At 31.2% G+C, this 19719-nt stretch overlaps 1 protein-coding gene across 1 annotated transcript in view; it reads left to right on the top strand.

The window, feature by feature from the left end:
- Nucleotides 1–205: 205 nt before the first annotated feature.
- Nucleotides 206–19719, top strand: part of LOC113404641 (nucleoredoxin-like) — a 46037-nt gene continuing 26523 nt past the window's right edge. Inside the window, exon 1 of the mRNA XM_026645592.2 lies at nucleotides 206–906. Within this exon, the coding sequence (XP_026501377.1) occupies nucleotides 544–906 (363 nt within the window). The 5' untranslated portion in view covers nucleotides 206–543. The remainder of the gene's footprint in view (nucleotides 907–19719) is intronic.

Genomic DNA, 19719 nt, shown 5'->3' with positions numbered 1-19719 from the left:
TAGAAATAGAATAACAGTGTTAATACTGAATTATATTTTTTATAAATAAATTAAAATGGTGCTTCTATTAATAATCACTCATATTAAATTAACAAAATATAATAATTATTTATTTCTTTCGCAAAGCAAAAGGTAAATACATGTCGTTATTCTATGACGGAGGGTTCCCTCATTTTCCCTCCACCTCCAGTTCGTCTTTGTTTACGAGGGCGTTCGGCCGTTGCTCCGCGTGCATGTGCCGGGCACGCTTCTCGAATTTTAAAAATAAAACTTATTTAACGCGTACACGTATCCTGTTCCTTTACATAACATTCCGTGATACTTAAAAAATCGATGATTCATAGTATTATTTCATCATTTTACGCTTGAGTTTTTACAAATTGTATTATTATTAGACATGTTTTAAATAAATACTTAGCATCGAAACCAGTCGCGTCGAGATATTCGAACGCATACCCAGAAAAATAAACAATCAGGAATCGTACGTTAAAAATGTGAGACGCGTTAGCAATTAAAAAAAAAATAATATAAAAAATTACAGAGATGGATTGGCGCGAAAAACTTTTTGGTCGCTTCCTCGTCAAATGCGATTCGCCGGGCACAAAAAACGGCAAATTTGAAAATGTGGCCACATTAGAAGCATTATCCGACTGTGTGGAGGATGGGGAAGGTGCTGTGTGCGGTATTTATTTTTCATTTGCAAACATTAGTGACACTAGTGACGATTTCGGGGTTCGCCTGGAAGAGGTGTACAAAAGAGTGTTTCCTAGATTGAAGGTCGTAGAAGTAGTGCTGTGGGCTCATGTCGGTACTCCCGAAGGTCCAGTTGAAAGAGAAGCGGGCTTTCGACGAAGCTTAACTGGGAAACCATGGTTCGCTGTGCCTTTTCATGATGTTGATACAAAGGTAAGAATTGGTTCAATGGAAGTCTGAATAATCATATTAAAATTTTACCATTTTTTAACTAAATATAGTTTTTGGGTTTGTCGTTTGAATATATTTAATTTTTAACAAAAAAACAAAGTTTGAAAATTATCGTTCTTAATATTTATTATATAGTAAATAGGGGATGAAACTTAGATCGTATGAAAATAAATATCTTTATCTTTACATAGTATAAAACAAAGTCGCTTTCTCTGTCCCTATGTCCCTTTGTATACTTAAATCTTTAAAACTACGCAACGGATTTTGATGCGGTTTTTTTAATAGATAGAGTGATTCGAGAGGAAGGTTTTAGTATATAATACATAGACAATGTAGTTAAGTAACACTGATAATTTTAAAAGTTTCTAATGTGATATCGTAAATTTATACATTTTTTGCGCTTACATTGTAAACGCTGGCTGAACCCTACTAGATAGATCAAAATAATGTACTACAGAATTGTACACCTCAAAAATGTCTACAAAAAGTCCGCGATGGTATATGTCTATCCCTTAAAGATAACCCACAATAAACATTTTTTTATCGGTCACTTTTTACGAGAAATAATGGCTTATTTTCGAAGCGATTTTAAGCAATACAGCATTAATCTTTATCCAATGAAATACCTTAAATACATTGTTGATTTAATATTGATCTATATGGCCCTTTACAGCATATGATTTAAATGAATGTTTTCGAATATATTACATGTTTAAAAATTGCGGAACGTAGCGTTTGCGGTGGTACCGGCCGGCCGGGGCGGCGGGAGCGTGCTATAGGGCGTCAGAGGCCGCGGTTCTCCCTGTAGCACTTTGAATTTAGCAGCGATCTGACGCGATTATTATCGGAGCTCTCTAGCGAGGCAAATAATGATCCATACTTGCATACTAATATTATAAATGCGAAAGTAACTCTGTCTGTCTGTCTCGCTTTCACGCCAAAACTAATGGACCGATTTAAATGAAATTTAGTACACATATAGTCTAGAGCCTGAGAAAGGACATCTTTGGGATACCGATTAAAAATGAGTTGATTCGCAGTTAAGCGTTTCTGGATATTCTACCCTAAGGGCTGAAATACACACCAATGTGGTATACAAAGAGGTATTACATTAACGTAACATTTTAAGTTAATTTGTAAATATATTCATATTCTACGCGGGCAAAGCCGCGGGTAACTGCTAGTATTATATATAATAGATGTGCATACTAGAAATTGCCCCTACGTAAGTACTTAAAAATCTAAATTACATATTCGTTTTGTTTATAAGTTTCTTAACATGGCCCTAACTTTTTAAAATTAGCTAATACTAATGTAAAAATCGTGAAAAGAAACTTTAAAAAAAAATTACTTAACACCTGGCTGGCTGCCTATAAAAGTAAATACCACTTAATCTAAGCATTAGATATAAAATTATATGAATACAATAAATCAATTAGATTAATAAGAAATTATATTACCATTATACGCTGTTTCTCCCCCTTACCGAGTCGCTACCCTTATACTATTCGTACCCTCGTATTTTGCATTAAACTAATTTTAGCCCACGCAACGCAAAGATTTGTAGCAAAACGTACACTACAAAAACTTGATTAATTTTATTAAATAATCTATATATAAAAGCGAAATACCACTCACTGTTTAATCACGAAATCTCACAAGCTTGAAATTTCGCAGGTTTTTTATAGGATGTCCGTTAAGAGCGGATTTTACGAAACTCCACACCTAAGCGGTTAAACGGGGGTTGGAAGTTTATGTTTTCTAAATTTCGCGCGGGCAAAGCCGCAGGTTCAGCTAGTATATATTATTATATACCTCAGATTATAAAATAAAAGGCAGATGGAACGCGCGAAACTTTATTTAATGAACATTCCCGGTGGCGTGTGTAGTAACAAATAATTTGTTCATACGCCTGTAATCATTATTAATTAAAGTTACAACACCTTTGACGTTTTAACAAAAAGACGTGTCGATTCGCATTACTGGGTCGTTCGTTTTTATTGTTCTGCCTATTTTTCTATAATCTGAGTTATACAGGTATCTATATTGTAAGTATATATATTTTTTGCAACTTTATTATAAATGGTTTGTATCAATTTCTATAATTTAAATCGTCTCATAGCATACACAAAAACATATTTACCAAATTTCGTCCAAAAAAGCAGAACAATAACCCATCGACGACCTCCGTGGTCGAGTAGTGTGTACACCTGTTTTCATGGGTACGCTACTTTGAGGTCCCGGGTTCGATTCCCGGCCGAGTCGATGTAGAAAAAGTTCATTAGTTTTCTATGTTGTCTTGGGTCTGGGTGTTTGTGGTACCGTCATTGCTTCTGATTTTCCATAACACAAGTGCTTTAGCTACTTACATTGGGATCAGAGTAATGTATGTGATGTTGTCGAATATTTATTTATTTATTTATTATCTTCTTTGAAGTCGGCTAAGAATGTGATCGCTCTTAACATACTTGAGAATGAGAGATGATAATCACCCGGTAATATAGAATACTTCATTACTTATGACTTTTATGTATAAACAAGTTCACAAAAGGCACATTGTATAATTTTATATTATGTATAATAAATAAAATAGTAAAACTAAAATTTATAAGTTTTAACCGTTACAGAAATCTAAGGTAAGGATATAGGCATTTTTAATTGATCTTTCTAGTGATAATATACAAATGGGAGTACCTATAGTCTACAAGAAAAAAAGACACATAATCCTATTATAAGTAGTAATAAGTAATGAAATATATTTGACCCCATATGATGTTACCGTATTTGTCAAAATAGAAAATTAAACACTAATATGGATGCTTTTCGGTAAAACTAACAAGCAGTAAGGGTCATTAAATAGGGAGGGGATGAAACTAGCTGAATTAAGTAATCTTAATTTTTAAAGTGCAAAATTAATTTATATAAGAAGGAATTTTGAAAACATTACGTCATTTTAAAGCTTTCTGTTGTCAGCTTTACCTCTGAAATAATTTAAATAATTAATAATAGAATAAAAATAATGGATGTAAGTTACTTGGTATGTTTTCCTTCTTTTTTATAGACAGAATGTATAAAGTATGATAAGTTTTTAAATTATTCACTATAACAAATTATAATATTTAAATATATCAATTAGCAAGGCTGGGCACGGACCTTCTTAGTATGTTACGGGCTTCTTAGAATTGGTAAAGTGAGGCCGTAGTCAGCCACGTTGGACAAGTGCTGGTTGGCAAAACAGTCTCTACACTAGATAAACGTTAAATACATTTTCATTTTTTAATATGCATCAATATTAGAAAAAAAAAATATATATATATATAGGTAGGCGGACGAGCAAATGGCCACCTGATAAGTGGTCACCACCGCCCATAGACAATAGCGCTGTAAGAAATATTAATCATTCCTTACATCGCCAATGTGTCACTAACCATGGGAACTAACATGTTATGTCCCCTGTGCCTGTGGTTACACTGACTCACCCATCCTTCGAACTGGAACACAGCAACACTAAGTACTGCTGTTTGACGGTATAATATCTGATGATAGGGTGGTACCTACCCAGACGGGCTTGCGTAAAGACCTACCACCAAGTAAACTAATCTAAACGTTAAAATATGACGATGGCAATAGATTTCTATGACAAGCTGAATTCTACGAGGTGAAGCCGCGGGTTCAGCTAGTGATTATAAAGCAAATCGTGACATTACATATTAAATCTTTAATATTCCATAATAAATGCACAAAGTCTTGCTGCCTTCGGTTTAATGAAGCACTTATGCAATAATTGCGTAAATAACGTCAACAAAACCATCAACCCCTCGGCCATAATTCAATTGAAAGCATTATGATATTCATTAGGGTATTTTGTATGACTTTTTTCACTTCTTTAACAACTTCATAACAATAATTTATTTTGTTACGTAACTATAGTCTACATATTTATTCAATTTAAGTTTTTGTTTTGGTGCAGATTCTGTACATAATAGCGTGTTGCATTCCTTATTAAGCCTGCATGTGTGATATGCTGATAGCGCTATAATTTATGTGACTCGTTGAACTACTTTGCAAGAAAATGTTTTAGAAATACTGCTTAAAATTGCTTAGGATTACTTTTTAGTTAGATTATGTATATTTTATGCTTTAATAAAATATTTAATTTAAAGTAAATATACAAGACTTATGAAAAAAATATATATTTAAAGGCAAGTGTTATTCTATGAATATAATTTGACAATACTTCGTTAATTATGTAAGAATGCATTTTGTATTATCATGTCTCGCTAACTTCGAGTTATTTTATTTGGTTCAACTTTTCAGCTGACCTCTCCTGTAATTACTAACGGGCTGTTCTTTGCTTGGACTGCCTCGGCCATTGAAACTTAACTAACGTTTTGACAATGCTTGGTTATTGAATTTTCTACATTTCCGATTCAGTATATACAGTCGTTAGTAAATCATTAATCCCTTTGTTAAAAAAACATGACTGCACGACCAAAAATATTAAAAAAAAGTCAAAAGTATATTTTTTTAATGTAAGGATTCTAACTATACATCCAAATCTGTTTAGGTATTTAAAAGTTATCGTGGAACTCACACACATATATAAACACTGAAAACATTAATCTTTTTTGTGCATAATTAATTAGGGATGCGCTTTTAAGGCACTTCTAGGCAATGTCAAATGTAAACAAATATGTATGTTATCTTCATATTAATTTTTTTATAATATATGTTTTTCCAATATAGAATTATGGGCAATGCATAACAACAATCTTCAATCGAATTAAACCACAAGTAAAAATGTACTTCGTCGCATTTTGTTAATTAAAAATACAATTTGCACGTGGTTAAGTTCCTTTGTTCTCTCTGCTCATTATGTATTGAAATTCTCATAAATTTTTTGCAATATTTGTTTTTATAATTATATAGAATCAACCGGTCATTGCTCTTAATACATATTACAAATAAATTTCGAAAGCGTGTCTGGGCAAAATATTAGTATTAGATTTATTTGGATATCTCCAACAGTTTTGTTTATACCTAATATTGGTAGGTGGGCGTGCAAATAGGCTACCTGATGTTAAGTGATCACCACCGCCCATAGACAAAATATTTAAAAAAAAACAAGTAAACACTAACCGTTATTAATTTTCTAAAGTAAGCACCTCATTACGATTTTTTACAAACGATGAACACATATATACATAGTTGTTATATAACCGTAATATACGTGATATTGAAGCATTCTGTCCAAGTTTCGTTTTATTAGATTGACAAAAAAAAAGACCCGCTGAGTTTCTTTCACCGGTTCTTCTCAGGTCAGGGTGTTTCCTTTTACGAACCTGTGGTAGTGTTTAATTCGACTAAGTAAGTATAATGCTTCTATATTAAATAAAGGAATTTGAGTTTGAGTTTGAGTTTCCTTTACAGGATATGAAAAGATTGTAGGGGTTAAAACCATAAGATTCATTTTGTACATACATACTGTAATAGGAATTATATGTGTGTAATATATTCTGGGTAGATACGACCCCCTCATCACCACCAAACAGCAATAGTTTAGTATTATTGTATTCCGGTTTGTAGGTTGAGTGAGCCAATATAACAGGCACAAGGGACATCTTAGTTCCCAGGGTAATGACGTATTGGCAATGTAAGAAATTGTGAATATTTTTACAGCGGCACTAACTCAGCATGCAAAATTGGTAGTCCGCTTAACTATTAAAACATATATATATACTTACGATATAAGTCAAAATCAAAATGTTTCTTTAAATTGTTGAAGACTCCGCGAAATTTCGCGGGTCTCTCTAAAAGAGTTTTTAGGATGTTTGGCGCCAAAATGATGAAACCTCTTTTAAATGAAATTTTTAATATTAGAACTCTACAAAATGAGACAATAACTGATTTTTTGTTTGCAGCCATCGTCCCATAATCACTGGGACAAAAATCGGCTTACGCTATTAATACATAAGATTTACATTTCTTTATTTAACTGGTTGAGCTTTAAAGCTTCAGCAAGTCTCGTCTATGTAGATACCATCCCCTACTCATCAGTTATTCTACCGCAAACAGTGATAGTTTGTATTGCTACGTTTCGGTTTCAAGGGTGACTAAGCCAGTGTAATTACAAGCTTATGGGATTTAACATTTAATTCATGGTTAGCGGCACAAGACGGTGTAACAAATCCTCGTAACTAAATATTATGTTTTTAGAAAAAAAAAATTATGTTCATATTGCATATACCAAAACAACCATTCTTTTTACTTTTGTCTCCCTGACTGATTGCCTGGAGTAACCCTAAGAACGGATAAAAAAAAATACGAATAACGTTATTTACTACTAATTGTCGAACGCAGCTTCGCTCACGTATTAGGGGTTGGCCGTCAGATGTTAGATATAAAAAGGTACCAAATTTGGTTCAATGGTTTAGCCATGTAAGTGTAGAGACAGATAATTTCGTATTTATAATATTAGTATCGATTTGGATTGTTATGGGAAATAATTCAAATAGTAAAAATAATCAAGGTACCGACGATTTTTTTTTATATCGGTCATGGTTTGTTAGTAATTAGATTTAATACTAAATAAATGGTTTTCTATTCTACCTTCGAAGGTTGTAATCAGATGAAACATTAAAAAAAACTATAAATAAAAGTAAACTTTTCATTCACTAATATCGCGATCGGCCTCATGAAAAGCGTGAACAAAATTAATTACATTACTTGCCAACGTAACGAATAATAATATTAATGCGGAGAGAGAGACGTCAGCTGCAAAATACGTGTTTTGGATTAATTAAATTGTTCTAGGTTACGCAACACTGAACTATAAAATCGCTATTTCGTTTAAAACCTCTATACATAACGCACGTGTACGACGTACGTTGCTAATGTGAGCTTAACACGAAAATTGGGTTAGGCTGAAGTATTTTTACCTAGTACTGAAAAGCTTACATTTTCGAAAATATATATCTATACGACGAATAGACAATTCGGAGGATATGTATTATGAATTATAAATCCTTAGTACCTATTCCAATCGAAGAAGAAACAAAGATATACAGACTTCAGATTTAGAGGCTATATTATGCACTACGAACAGTTCTAAAAATATGATTTACACTAACAATAATTACATTAAGGCCTTAATTATATACAAATAAAAACAGTTACTGTAGAAATTATGAGCCCGTGGAATGGTGGCGAGAATGCTAGCAGCATTTCCGCGTTGAGTCGCAATTTCGATCCTAAATAACAGTTCTTAGTTATTATAATATATCTTTTATAAATACTATACTATTCAACGTCTTTCTGAAAATTTTGCTCTATAAATTTTTCATTTTGGTCAATTTTACACGCTGTTACAGTCGACCAGGTTCATCAATGCTCATGATAACTTAGCCAAAACATCATGTTTACTTTACTTTTATGATCTCTAGTTTTCTCAAAAAATCATCTGAAGGTGGATAGTTATTCGTTTCATAGCGCCGTGAGCGTATATCTTCCAAAATAATAGCAACAGCATCTCAACAGATATACGAAAGACATGTTCTATAAATTTGTTCTGATCTAACTTTGTGCTAAAATGTACAGAGAAAAAGTTATTAAGCAAAAAAGAAAATTTTTGAGCAAATTTTCTCACTTTTTTGCTTATAACTTTTTAAATTTTAAGTTTATGCTAAAAAGTCACATAAACATAATTGTAGACTCGACGATTTGCTACAAATTATGTCTTCACAAATTTTCCGTACAATTAATAGTTTCGGAGATATAGTTAAAAATTTGTTTCCAACACTTTTTTTCAAGATGGCGGGCGGGGGACAAGGGCGGCCTCCCCACAAACTTGGGGTTAAGGTTGTATTGACACCCCCTACTTGTCCCACAAATAAAATTGCATCCTCTAGAAAATGTTCAGTCAATGTAACATTACAATGGACTATACATCTAACTCTGTGAAAGAAACCAGGAGTCTTCTTAAGATAACTTTAATAAATATAAAAACTGTCCTTTGTTATGTCTCTCCATTAATTTAAAATACTGAATAGGTCTCGGATTTTTTAAACATTTATGTTTGAAATAAAACATTATTTTTACTTTTAATTAAATCCTGTTACAGCAAAGACTTTGGACTAGAGAACGTTTTAAAATAATCCTTGATTTGAATTCATATGAAAGACGAGGCAAGCAATCCTTTGCAATTTTTATATATATAAAATTGTTCTGTACGTGTGTATGTCACTGAGTTTAGTGAGAATACTGGACCAATTTTGATGAATATCGTTTTCAATAAATAAATTATATAGGTAACATTCACTAATCGTAACGGGCAGAAAGTATGTAAAAATACTTAATCTCTTAAGTAATAATTTTTGAAGATATTAATTTTGATAAAAGATTATTCATATTTTATTTACAATTTACCTTGGCGTTGTTGCGTCCTTATATCAATATTTTTGGTAAAAAATAAATAATCATTTTAATTATAAATACAACGCATTATCTTAATCGCGCATGCCGCAAATGTGCCGAGCTTATGACATTTTTATGGCTGCGCTCTAAAGTAGCCGTAAAATACCACCCCTACGGGGAGGGAGTGATTTAGGACGATATGCTCCAACCCCACCTTAGACGGTATTATAGGGGGTACTTTGCAAAAGAAAACGTAGAAAAGTACATCTTACTGCTGCAGACTTGTCTTAGCATATTTTAATACTTTTTATACACATATTTATTTGTAAAAAATATGTATATACATACGTATATTGAACAATGTTTTTTTTGCAAAAGTAATACCCGAAGTAATAACTAAATTAATAACAACAATTCTTTAATTTTAAAATAGTAATAGTATTTAATATTTTATTATATAAGTACAATATGATTTTATCATATAAACCTTTTACTTACAGTTGTCCAACAAAATATTATATTTACTTTTTATTCATGAGAATGATTCAAATGAGAAAATAAATTCGGAATAAATATTCCGTGAACAAAGTAGATTACGATTTAAGTAGAGGTTTTGCATGAATTATAATAATGGCAACATTATTAATGTGCCTTATATATCATTATAAAAAGTATTATTAGGCAATGTGCATTGATTGGTTTCGTTGTAAACATTATTCAAAGTCTAAAACAATGTTATTCCCTTTTTTAATTATTTAACAAGATAAAGGCATAATAAATTAATTTCCTATAACACTGCCGCTGATTGTAGAGTCGAAAATAATTGGAATGAGACTAGTATTTTTTTATTTGAATGCATATAATTAAGAGTGAAGATATAATTCATACATTGGATAAACAAGACAAATAGAGTACTTTCAACAAAATAACCGAGAAACTATAATATATAAGATGTATTGACACAATTTTTAATATTTAATTTTAAACAAAACGTAAACAAACAAACCCTGAGTAAGTTTTACTACACGAATACCTTCCTTTAGACTTGATTTCCGGTTACTTAATTGAGTGACACTTGGCGCTTTGCTTGGAATCTAACGACACCTCTAGACTAGTCTAGACACAGGTTCTTGTTTAAGTGCGTTACCCTTCGCTGTGTCGTATTTTGTTGTCGCTAAGTTAGCTTTTATTAAATATGTGAAAAGTGCTTGCACAAATGTAAATGTTTTCAGTTAAACAAAAGAAAATGGAAATCTATTATAACACAAGTGATTTAATAAACGACGCAACATATTTAAAAAAAGTATTATTGTCTTCGAACCTATTCAAACGGTTGTATATTTAACGACATTTTATGAATTTAATGAATATTGAAAAGTGTAATCCTTATTAACAATATATTTAAATTGTCTTCAATTTGAATCCAAAAAGTAAAGGCTTCTCAAGTTTTAGGGCTTATCAACAAAACGGTACATTTATTTCTAATGTTTGTACCAAATGCTTAACGCAGGCTTTAGGCCAGATTCCCTACAGATAACCCATGTAGTGAAAATGATCTCATGCATTGTACTTCGCTACTGTAATTGTTTACGTTTATCACGATATCAAAGGACAGAAGTAACTACTCACTTCACCAATCAGCTGACCTATTTGCGCATTAGCTTAACTAACAATAATAAATAAAAACCAACGAGAGACGAACGAAACTGCTGTTGCTGCATTGAAGATAAATACCTCAAACAAAATAAAGAACCATGACTCTACTATAGATACATATAAAGTGGGGCTGACCAACGCACATGCCAATAACGATTAAAATTTTACACGCCGCTGGCTGGGGCGATGCCTCGCTGCGCGCGTGCAAAATATGCAACGATGGAAATAAGTCCGAAAAGACTTATTTAGCTAATAAAGCAAGTTGGTATCATGAATAATTTGCATGTACATTGAAACAAGAGTGCAAAGACAACAACAATATGCCAACATTAATTTTGATTCTTATAGGTTTAAGTGTGATGAGCTATTAATTACTTGATTTGTATTAAACATTACACAAATTAAATAATTAAGCTAAAATGACTTACATCTTAAATTCTGTAGTTGGTGTCGCGTTATATTTATAGTGTATATCAGCGAAGGTGATTAATGTAAAAACATACAAAAATAAGTCATTTGATAATACCTGAGGACGGCAGTAATATCTGCTTAAAACACCGCTACAGAATCAGGTACAAATTTATTGATAAAATTCTTTAAACGTCATCCGAAACACTGCAATTAAAAGACAACTGCCACAGAACATTCTCGCTCAATGATAAAAACATAAATATAAAAAAACCACAAGAACACATGCTTACATACACAAACAACAACAACAACAACAAACATGTTTAAGAGAATATCAATAGTCCATTTGAAATCAGTTAAATTAAAGAAAATTGTAATTCTAACTTTTATTAAATTGCTGCCTGAAAATAAAAACATTATGGCACATTGTAAATCGAAACAAAGTTACATCAAATGTACTTTAATTTATTATTTATGCTCCTGAGTAAAATTGATTATTATTATAAATGAAAAGTTCGTCACTCAGATGCATATTTACTTCAGACCGACTTATAAAATTCTTTATTTGAATTAATACGACCCAAAAAATCTTTCTCATAATTTATATATATAATAATTGTTTAGTACAAGTAAATTTTCTGAAAAAGTTGTGTTAAAATTTTGCAAGTTTAAATATTGATAAATATTACGAAGTTTCTCAGTGCGAGACGGGTGGGTTGTGTTTCATTTAAAAGCTATTTCAATGAATGTACGTTCAGTTTGTTTTCTCTTGTTAGTTAGCTGTATATTATGCATAGAATTTCAAATGTTAACCGCTATTAAACATAAGCAAATAGCTAAAATAAACAGACCGAGATAGCATGTTTGAAATACTAAAATAATTAAGTGGATACATTCGTTATATTTGATTAATGTCTAAAATTCATACAAACTGTTCCACCCTTTGTTTCTGTTATATTTGAAAAAACGTTTAAAATTTTACATAACTAAATTGTCAAACGCATTTTCGAAATACAAATGATCTTATATAATACTAGTGACCCGTCCCGACTTCGCACAGATGCAATTTATAAATAAAAAAATGATATGATATAAATATAACTTAACCTATAGCACTCAGGAATAACGTAGCTTTCTATCAGTGAAAAACCAAATAGAATTGGGTCAGTAGTTCCGGAGATTACCCCTGTACAGACAACAAACAAGTTTTACCTCTTCATAATATTATAGATAGCATAGTAGTAAGAAAAATATTGGATTAACATAGATTTAAAATAAACCCAACCGCAAAACGAGTTCCATAAAATTCCAGCCAATGCGTAACATAATTATAAAGAATTCAGACACAGAATTTAAAAAAAAATGTTACGTTCATGATTAATATTTTTATCAAATATTTTATCAAATGAACATTCTTCAATAGTAACCGTGCACAAAGATATTTAGGGAACATAAGTAAATTCAAGACTAAAGAGAAACGAGAATAAATCTTAAAAAATACCATATTGTTATCACACTATCGAAGTCCTTAATTACTTTATGTTTCATATTTTATTGTATTCTATGTCAAGTGAAATTAGCTCATATGATAACTTACATACAAACAACAAAGCAAGGATATCACGTATAAATAAATGTAATCTTGACGTAATAAAACTCTATCACCGACCCTTTGCGTCGTGTTCAGTGAACAGCGAAGTCATTTAAAATCACCCGACCGATAGCTTACCTTTACACAGTACAATATTTTCTGCTTCCGCTTGCATTGTACTTTAGCCATTGTTTCTGAACATCAACAGCTATCAATCTCAGTCTGATCCTCCACTGAAAATACCGTAAAGCAAGGTTGCGATTTTCGAAATAAAACCTCTTTGGGCGCAGTGGAAATATCGTTTCCAACGAAAAGTTAATTTTCTTTCTATTTTCGAGTGTTGTAGGCGGTATTTATTTTAGTTTAATGATTTGGTAGAAGGTTTTGAATGTGTAAATTATTTTGTAACTGCGGGCATATAACCTTTATACATAAACATATCCAATGTAATGCAAATTAATCTGCAAATAAAAGCTATTCAAGCAAGTCAACTTTGTTGCACCGTATGAGATGATAGGTATTTCCTAAAGGCCTTTACATATCATAATTCATCCCTCATTTATACTGATTAAGTCAAATTTTGTACGGACACTTCACACACATACACACGTACACACAGCGAAATCGGAAGCTACTAATAAAGACATGTGAATTTACATCTATGTAGATATACTACACTATTATATAAAGCTCAAGATCTCAAGATCTACGACTGCGATTTTAAATAATCTTTTAGCATTAGATACCCCATTTATTGAGAAATATCTTAAATACACAGAATCACGCTACCCAGGGGAAGGAGCAGTAATGTTTGAAGCGGGTGAATTCGCCGGGAGGAGCTAGTGTTTTTATATACATATATACTTTAAATTTACGCCATGCATACTTTTTGAGACATTACGTTTTCTTTGTAGTAAATAGACATCAATTCATAGTATTTAAACAGGGTATTTTATATAACACTAAAAGTTAACTTCTTACTTAATATATAATTAAAAATAACGCTTAAATTAAATCACACGTTTGCATTTGGATATTAATTCATATAAGACTTGAAAGTAATATAGAAATATTTAATTGCGGTAGTTCAGCATTAGCGCTTATTATCCATTGGACAGGCATCCTTATCCAGAGGCTACACTCGCAATACTGCCAGTTCATTCTTTTCCCACTCTTTGTTAGTGATCTCAGGTCATTCCCTTAATGCACTAGATGAATGAGAATGATGGCTCGCTAGGTATGAAACTAGAGCATTGTTAGTATGTTTGCTAACTGCGCATTTGAAATATCCGAGATCTTGCAGATCTGTGTATTATGCAAGGTCTGTAAGCCTGAGGCTTCGTATTATGATTTGAATGTCCTATCGACATTGTCGGCTTTTCATAACAAAACGCCATTCGTAAGAGGTTTGAGATTTCATTCATAGTGATTTGATTGTATTGTCATATCTTTTTGCATAGTTTGTACTTAACAAATTTTAAATAAGACCGATAAAGTAATATTTACTGGTATTTTCTGGTAATACATTTGAAACAATTGTAACATAACCTTGAATATACACTTAAATAGTTAATTTAAAGCTTCTTTCTGCCATTATTCGTTACGATCAGATGTATCTTTTTCTTAGCGGAAGACTTTAGACAATCAATAAGTGTAATGCATTAATAATGATTTGTCTTCAATTTTGATTTCGAGAAGCGATGAGTATTCACATATGCATGTAACTTGTCAATGTCTTACTTGTGGGCCTTCCCTTCGTTTGTGAAGAAGGTTTGGAGGTTATTCCATAACTGAAAGCCATAGCAAATAAAAATTCAGTGTAACGGTCTGGGTTTGAGCCCACAATCTTCAGTTAAGATTCACACACCGCTGAGCTACTCATGTGATATATTTCATCTATTATCATGTTATATCTACCAAAGAGGTACCTGATTCTTAAAAACTTATTCTTAAAAATATGATTTGATAATTTAATTCGTTTTAAAAAAGAATATTGTTAAAGCCATATATTAAAACGTAATTATTCAAGTTAAAATTTCACAGTCGTTTTAAAACAAGTACATTGTCCGTTAGTCAATAGAGTGCACTCGGTAGAACAATAACTTCCTGTGCGCGCCAGACATGAACCGATGACTGACGCATTTTTGACTACCCTCCAAAACGTTACATCGAAATAACTTTACGGAATTTTCAACCTTATAACTTACATATTGGAATCAATTTCGTATGCTAACAATTATCATGAACGGTCGAAATCACGATGGCTCCAGGATTAGGGTATGTTTTTACTAAAATATTCTAGGTATTCATAACAGCAGTGTGGGAAAATGCTGTTTGGAATTATTTGTGCTTACATGAAATCGTTGAAAAATTATAAAAATAAATATTGTTTATTCAGAATAGTCGTATTTTTATATATTATAATCTTTAATACAATTATTTGACACTTTTATTTTAATTATTATCTTGAAGTTTGGAATTTCAGTGATTATGTTTTTTTATAAATATTGCATAAACAAATACAAAATACACTAGTGATTCTATATGACTCATATAAGAATGTTTAAACAAATAATACTCAAATCATATAAATCTGAAATGAATATATTGTACGCTTACATAAAGAACATATTTTTATTACTCGTTGATATTTTTATGCTCGCATTTAGACCTAGCGTAAGAAATTAATAACAGCACTACCGGCTAGCAGTCAAGGATCCGTTCATTATTCTAAACGCTTTCATTAGAGGTCTTTGCCCTCCACTCGGTACATTTATCCTTGCATTAAATTTAAGGTGGAGAAAATTATTTTTACTTATTACTGAACTTAAAATAACTAACGAAAGGACGACGGTTCAGCTTGAGGATCACAGATGTTTGTATCTTTTTATTTTTTATATACGTCTGCCGTCGGAAGCAAAGTTGAATAATTTGTTCTGTAGCCAACTATTCGATTTATATGATTTTCTTTTTCAATTCAATTAATATCTACACATTCTACAGATCGAAAGAAATATAAACTTCTAATGTTGTTTTGTGAAGAGCAACTCGTGGAGTTACATACGAAGAAATGGAGATACCTGGCCGTGATTGTATTTGTGAAGTAATGTTCTAAATAGCAGTGCTCTTGGTTGTTATACTAAATTCTTATTTAGTTGGAAAATTACTATCAAGATCAATAATATTATGTTGAGACAACATAATCTGTCTTTGGTTGAACGCGCTAATCTTAGTAACTACAAATAGACCAAATAGTACTTTTTTTTTTTTTGTGACTATGAAAAATTATATATATAATATAGTTGTGTATATTTAGTATGTATACAGTTGTTACCATTATATATTGAGATATTTTTTTATATACACGGTCAACACCTTGTTACAGTTTCATTATAATGTGTGAATGTTAAAGTGAGTTTGTTTATTTATTCACGCCTCGACTCCGCAATCGATCTCAGTTTTACTGAACGTATGGTTTAAAACTAAGACCGGCGTAACATATACAAAGGATATCTTGATTAAAATAGGTAAGATAAAGTTCATGGTACTGTAAAAACCAGCACTATCAAAAAATAAGATACTATCCAACCGCTACTTGACCTCACGCGAATATAATAAAATTCTCAGACATTTATATTTAATAATTTTGCCTATAATGTTGGCGAGTTCCCATGGTAATTTAAGAAATAAACCGTTTTCTTTGGAGTCACTATATTGATTTAATTATATTTATTAATTTTCATACAATAAAATATGTATAATGCTGCGTAATATGAACATACTTTATAATATTACTATCAAAATTAAAATATTCTTTATTCAAGTAGGCTCATAATAGCACTTTTGAATCGTTATGTTACATTGTCGAATTAAATTTAAAGCTACAACCGGTTCGGAAAGTAGATTCTACCGATAAGAACCGGAAAGAAACTCAGTAGTTACTCTTTTTCAGTATAAATAATATACATATAATACTAACTATAAATGGTCTAAAAATATCCTAATTGATATCTATTATCATCATAATTATTCATTAATTATACACTAAATCTATAATATAAAAATGTTTGTTTCGTATCCTGATTCTCATCCTGACCCCCAGATTAATCTTCGCTTCCATGACAACAATAAACTCATCACAGGCTATTTACCGTACTCAATGATATAGAGCGAATTGTACCTGCTGTCGAGCTTCTGAAGTAAATACAGTACCTTAAGAAGAAATAAATACCTTTGAAAAATATTTATTAATTAGAAGTATTTTATATCAACATCTCATTTTACATTTACGTTTTGTCAGTTGATTTTTATTAAATCTTTTAAGTCACTTTATTTACTCTTTTATTTCAATTCTTATTAATACATAAGTTTGCATCGCAAAGGTTGCCTGGAAGAGATCGCCATAGCGATAAGATTGCCTTAGCTCGCTTATAAATTATTATTTATCCAGTACCATAACGATGTGTTTGTCTGTAATGAACATTATCAATATATATATATAATATCCATAGGCTATGTATACCCATCGTGTAATTATTGTAACTGCAAGGTATCATGCTGTGAAGCTTGAAACAAAAAAATAAGTAAAAGCAAGTATGACACTTCCATTGTACAATTTTATATATTTAAGTTGATAAGTATATTTCCTAAATAGAAATATTCCTTCCATTTATAAATTGCTAAATATGTTTTGGTGATTGTTCTACTAAATTATATAGATACTAAATGTCTCCCTCTTGGCTGAAACCCCAAATAAGTCGGGCCAATCGGCGTCCTTTCATCTCTTTTCGATCTAACAAAATTGTCTTTTTATAGAGCAATTACTTTAAGTAGATACTCCTTGTCTGCAAACGTTAAATCAGAACTAATTACAATTCTTTCGGTTTTATCTTTTAATTTAAAAGAAACTATATTAAATTATTTAACTAATAACTCGGCGACTCTGGAAGTAGTACATTACTTACATCCAATTTTATTCCGAAAGTACTCGAATAAATATGTAAATATTATATATAATATGTTATCGGAATCGAAAAAATCTTTAATCAAATAGGCTCATAAAATAACTTTTGAATCGTCTTGAAGATTTTTTAAGCAATTTCTTTTCTAAAACATCAATAAACATTATGAAAAATATAACCTATTTTATGTACTGAAATGGGTAGTATAGTAGTAGCAAAATGAGATGTTATATTCCCTTTGCCTGTAATTACACTGGCTCACTCACTCCTGAAACCGGAACAACAATACTAAGTAGATTACTGTTTGACGGTAGTCTATGTGATGTAGGTGGAACATACCTAGACGGCTTGCATTAAGCTTGTAAAATATAAGTTATAAATTTTCTGTTTCAGTCAATAACTGTAATATTGTAAATATTCCTAAAAGAAAAACAGAGACGATCGTTTCAAACGCGATATCATATTTTGCTTAATCTTATCCCATTTATTTTTCGTTATGTGTCTCTATTCATCCGAATCTCTAGTCGTATAAACTTATACCAGAGATAAAATCCAACAACATAACATAAACGAAGTATTCTTTGTTTAGAAACGACTTGACCCGTTGGATAGAACACGTAGACTTTAAACCGGACGTCGCGGGTTAACATTCGTATAAGTACCATTGAGTTTTTATGTTTTTAAAATTTATATTTAATTATTGGCCTGGTGATAAGGAAAAACAACGTGAGGAGACTTGCTTGTGTCAGGTGAAATCCACATCACATCTGCATTCACAAAGCCAAGCGCAGTATATTGAAGTAAACTTCAAAAATCCTCCTTAAGATGAGAGCAAGCATTTATGGTGTAGCTACCATCGGCTACCAACATTTACTATGGTAAATGGTGTTAGCTATGGCCTTCACTATCTTATTTTCAACACCACCTTACATTTGAAATGTATTATAAAGATGGGATATCTAAAATAAGAAAAACTACTATTTACAACAGTCTTTAACTTTGACAAAATACATATTAAGTACAGCGAATCAGGAACTTATTTCAGTATAGTAATGACAAGCATATTTTTTATAAAAAAAACTGTTAATTAAACTTATGACATTTTGTACATAAATGGGTTAATAAGCCTTATATGGTTGTCAAAGATTAATTTATCGAAAAAAAAAAACTTTCATTACGCATATGTTTTGATATTTACTTGTAACGTAGCTCGAGATTTTAAAAAATAGCCATATAATTTATATTATATGTTAAGGAACATGGTTAAGAAACGAATAAATTCTGACATAACATTAGTAACGAACTAAATATAGCTTTTAAAGAACCACTATTATGACTCAGAGCATCTTATCATAATATACGAGTCAGATCCGAGATGTTCACACAATGGGCTGACGTCACAGGAACAATGCAAGGAGGCTGCCTCGAACTCCGCAACGAAGAGATAAGTTATGATGAATGTTGCATATTAAAGCTTCTTTCACGAACACCAGATGAATATCGTGCTATAATCAAAGAAACTACTCCCTCGATTTATACATTTGATAGTTTAAAATATAATGTTTACGCATTGCAAAAACCTTGGCTTTATAACGTTGAATTCTTCAAAATGACGATTTAGTATACGCGAATAAATTATGTTTTAATTTTATTTACTTATAAAAGTACACAGCAGATACCAATAATTTAAATTATAAAAATGTGCCTAAAGTATTGTTTTTGACGATTATAATAAATAGTTTACTAATATCCCATAAGATTAAA

The sequence above is a fragment of the Vanessa tameamea genome, chromosome 21 (assembly GCF_037043105.1).
Source record: "Vanessa tameamea isolate UH-Manoa-2023 chromosome 21, ilVanTame1 primary haplotype, whole genome shotgun sequence".
In the NCBI taxonomy this organism is placed as follows: Eukaryota; Metazoa; Arthropoda; class Insecta; order Lepidoptera; family Nymphalidae; genus Vanessa; species Vanessa tameamea.
The sequence above is the reverse complement of the archived record's forward strand: the minus strand, read 5'-3'. Positions and strand labels throughout refer to the sequence as shown.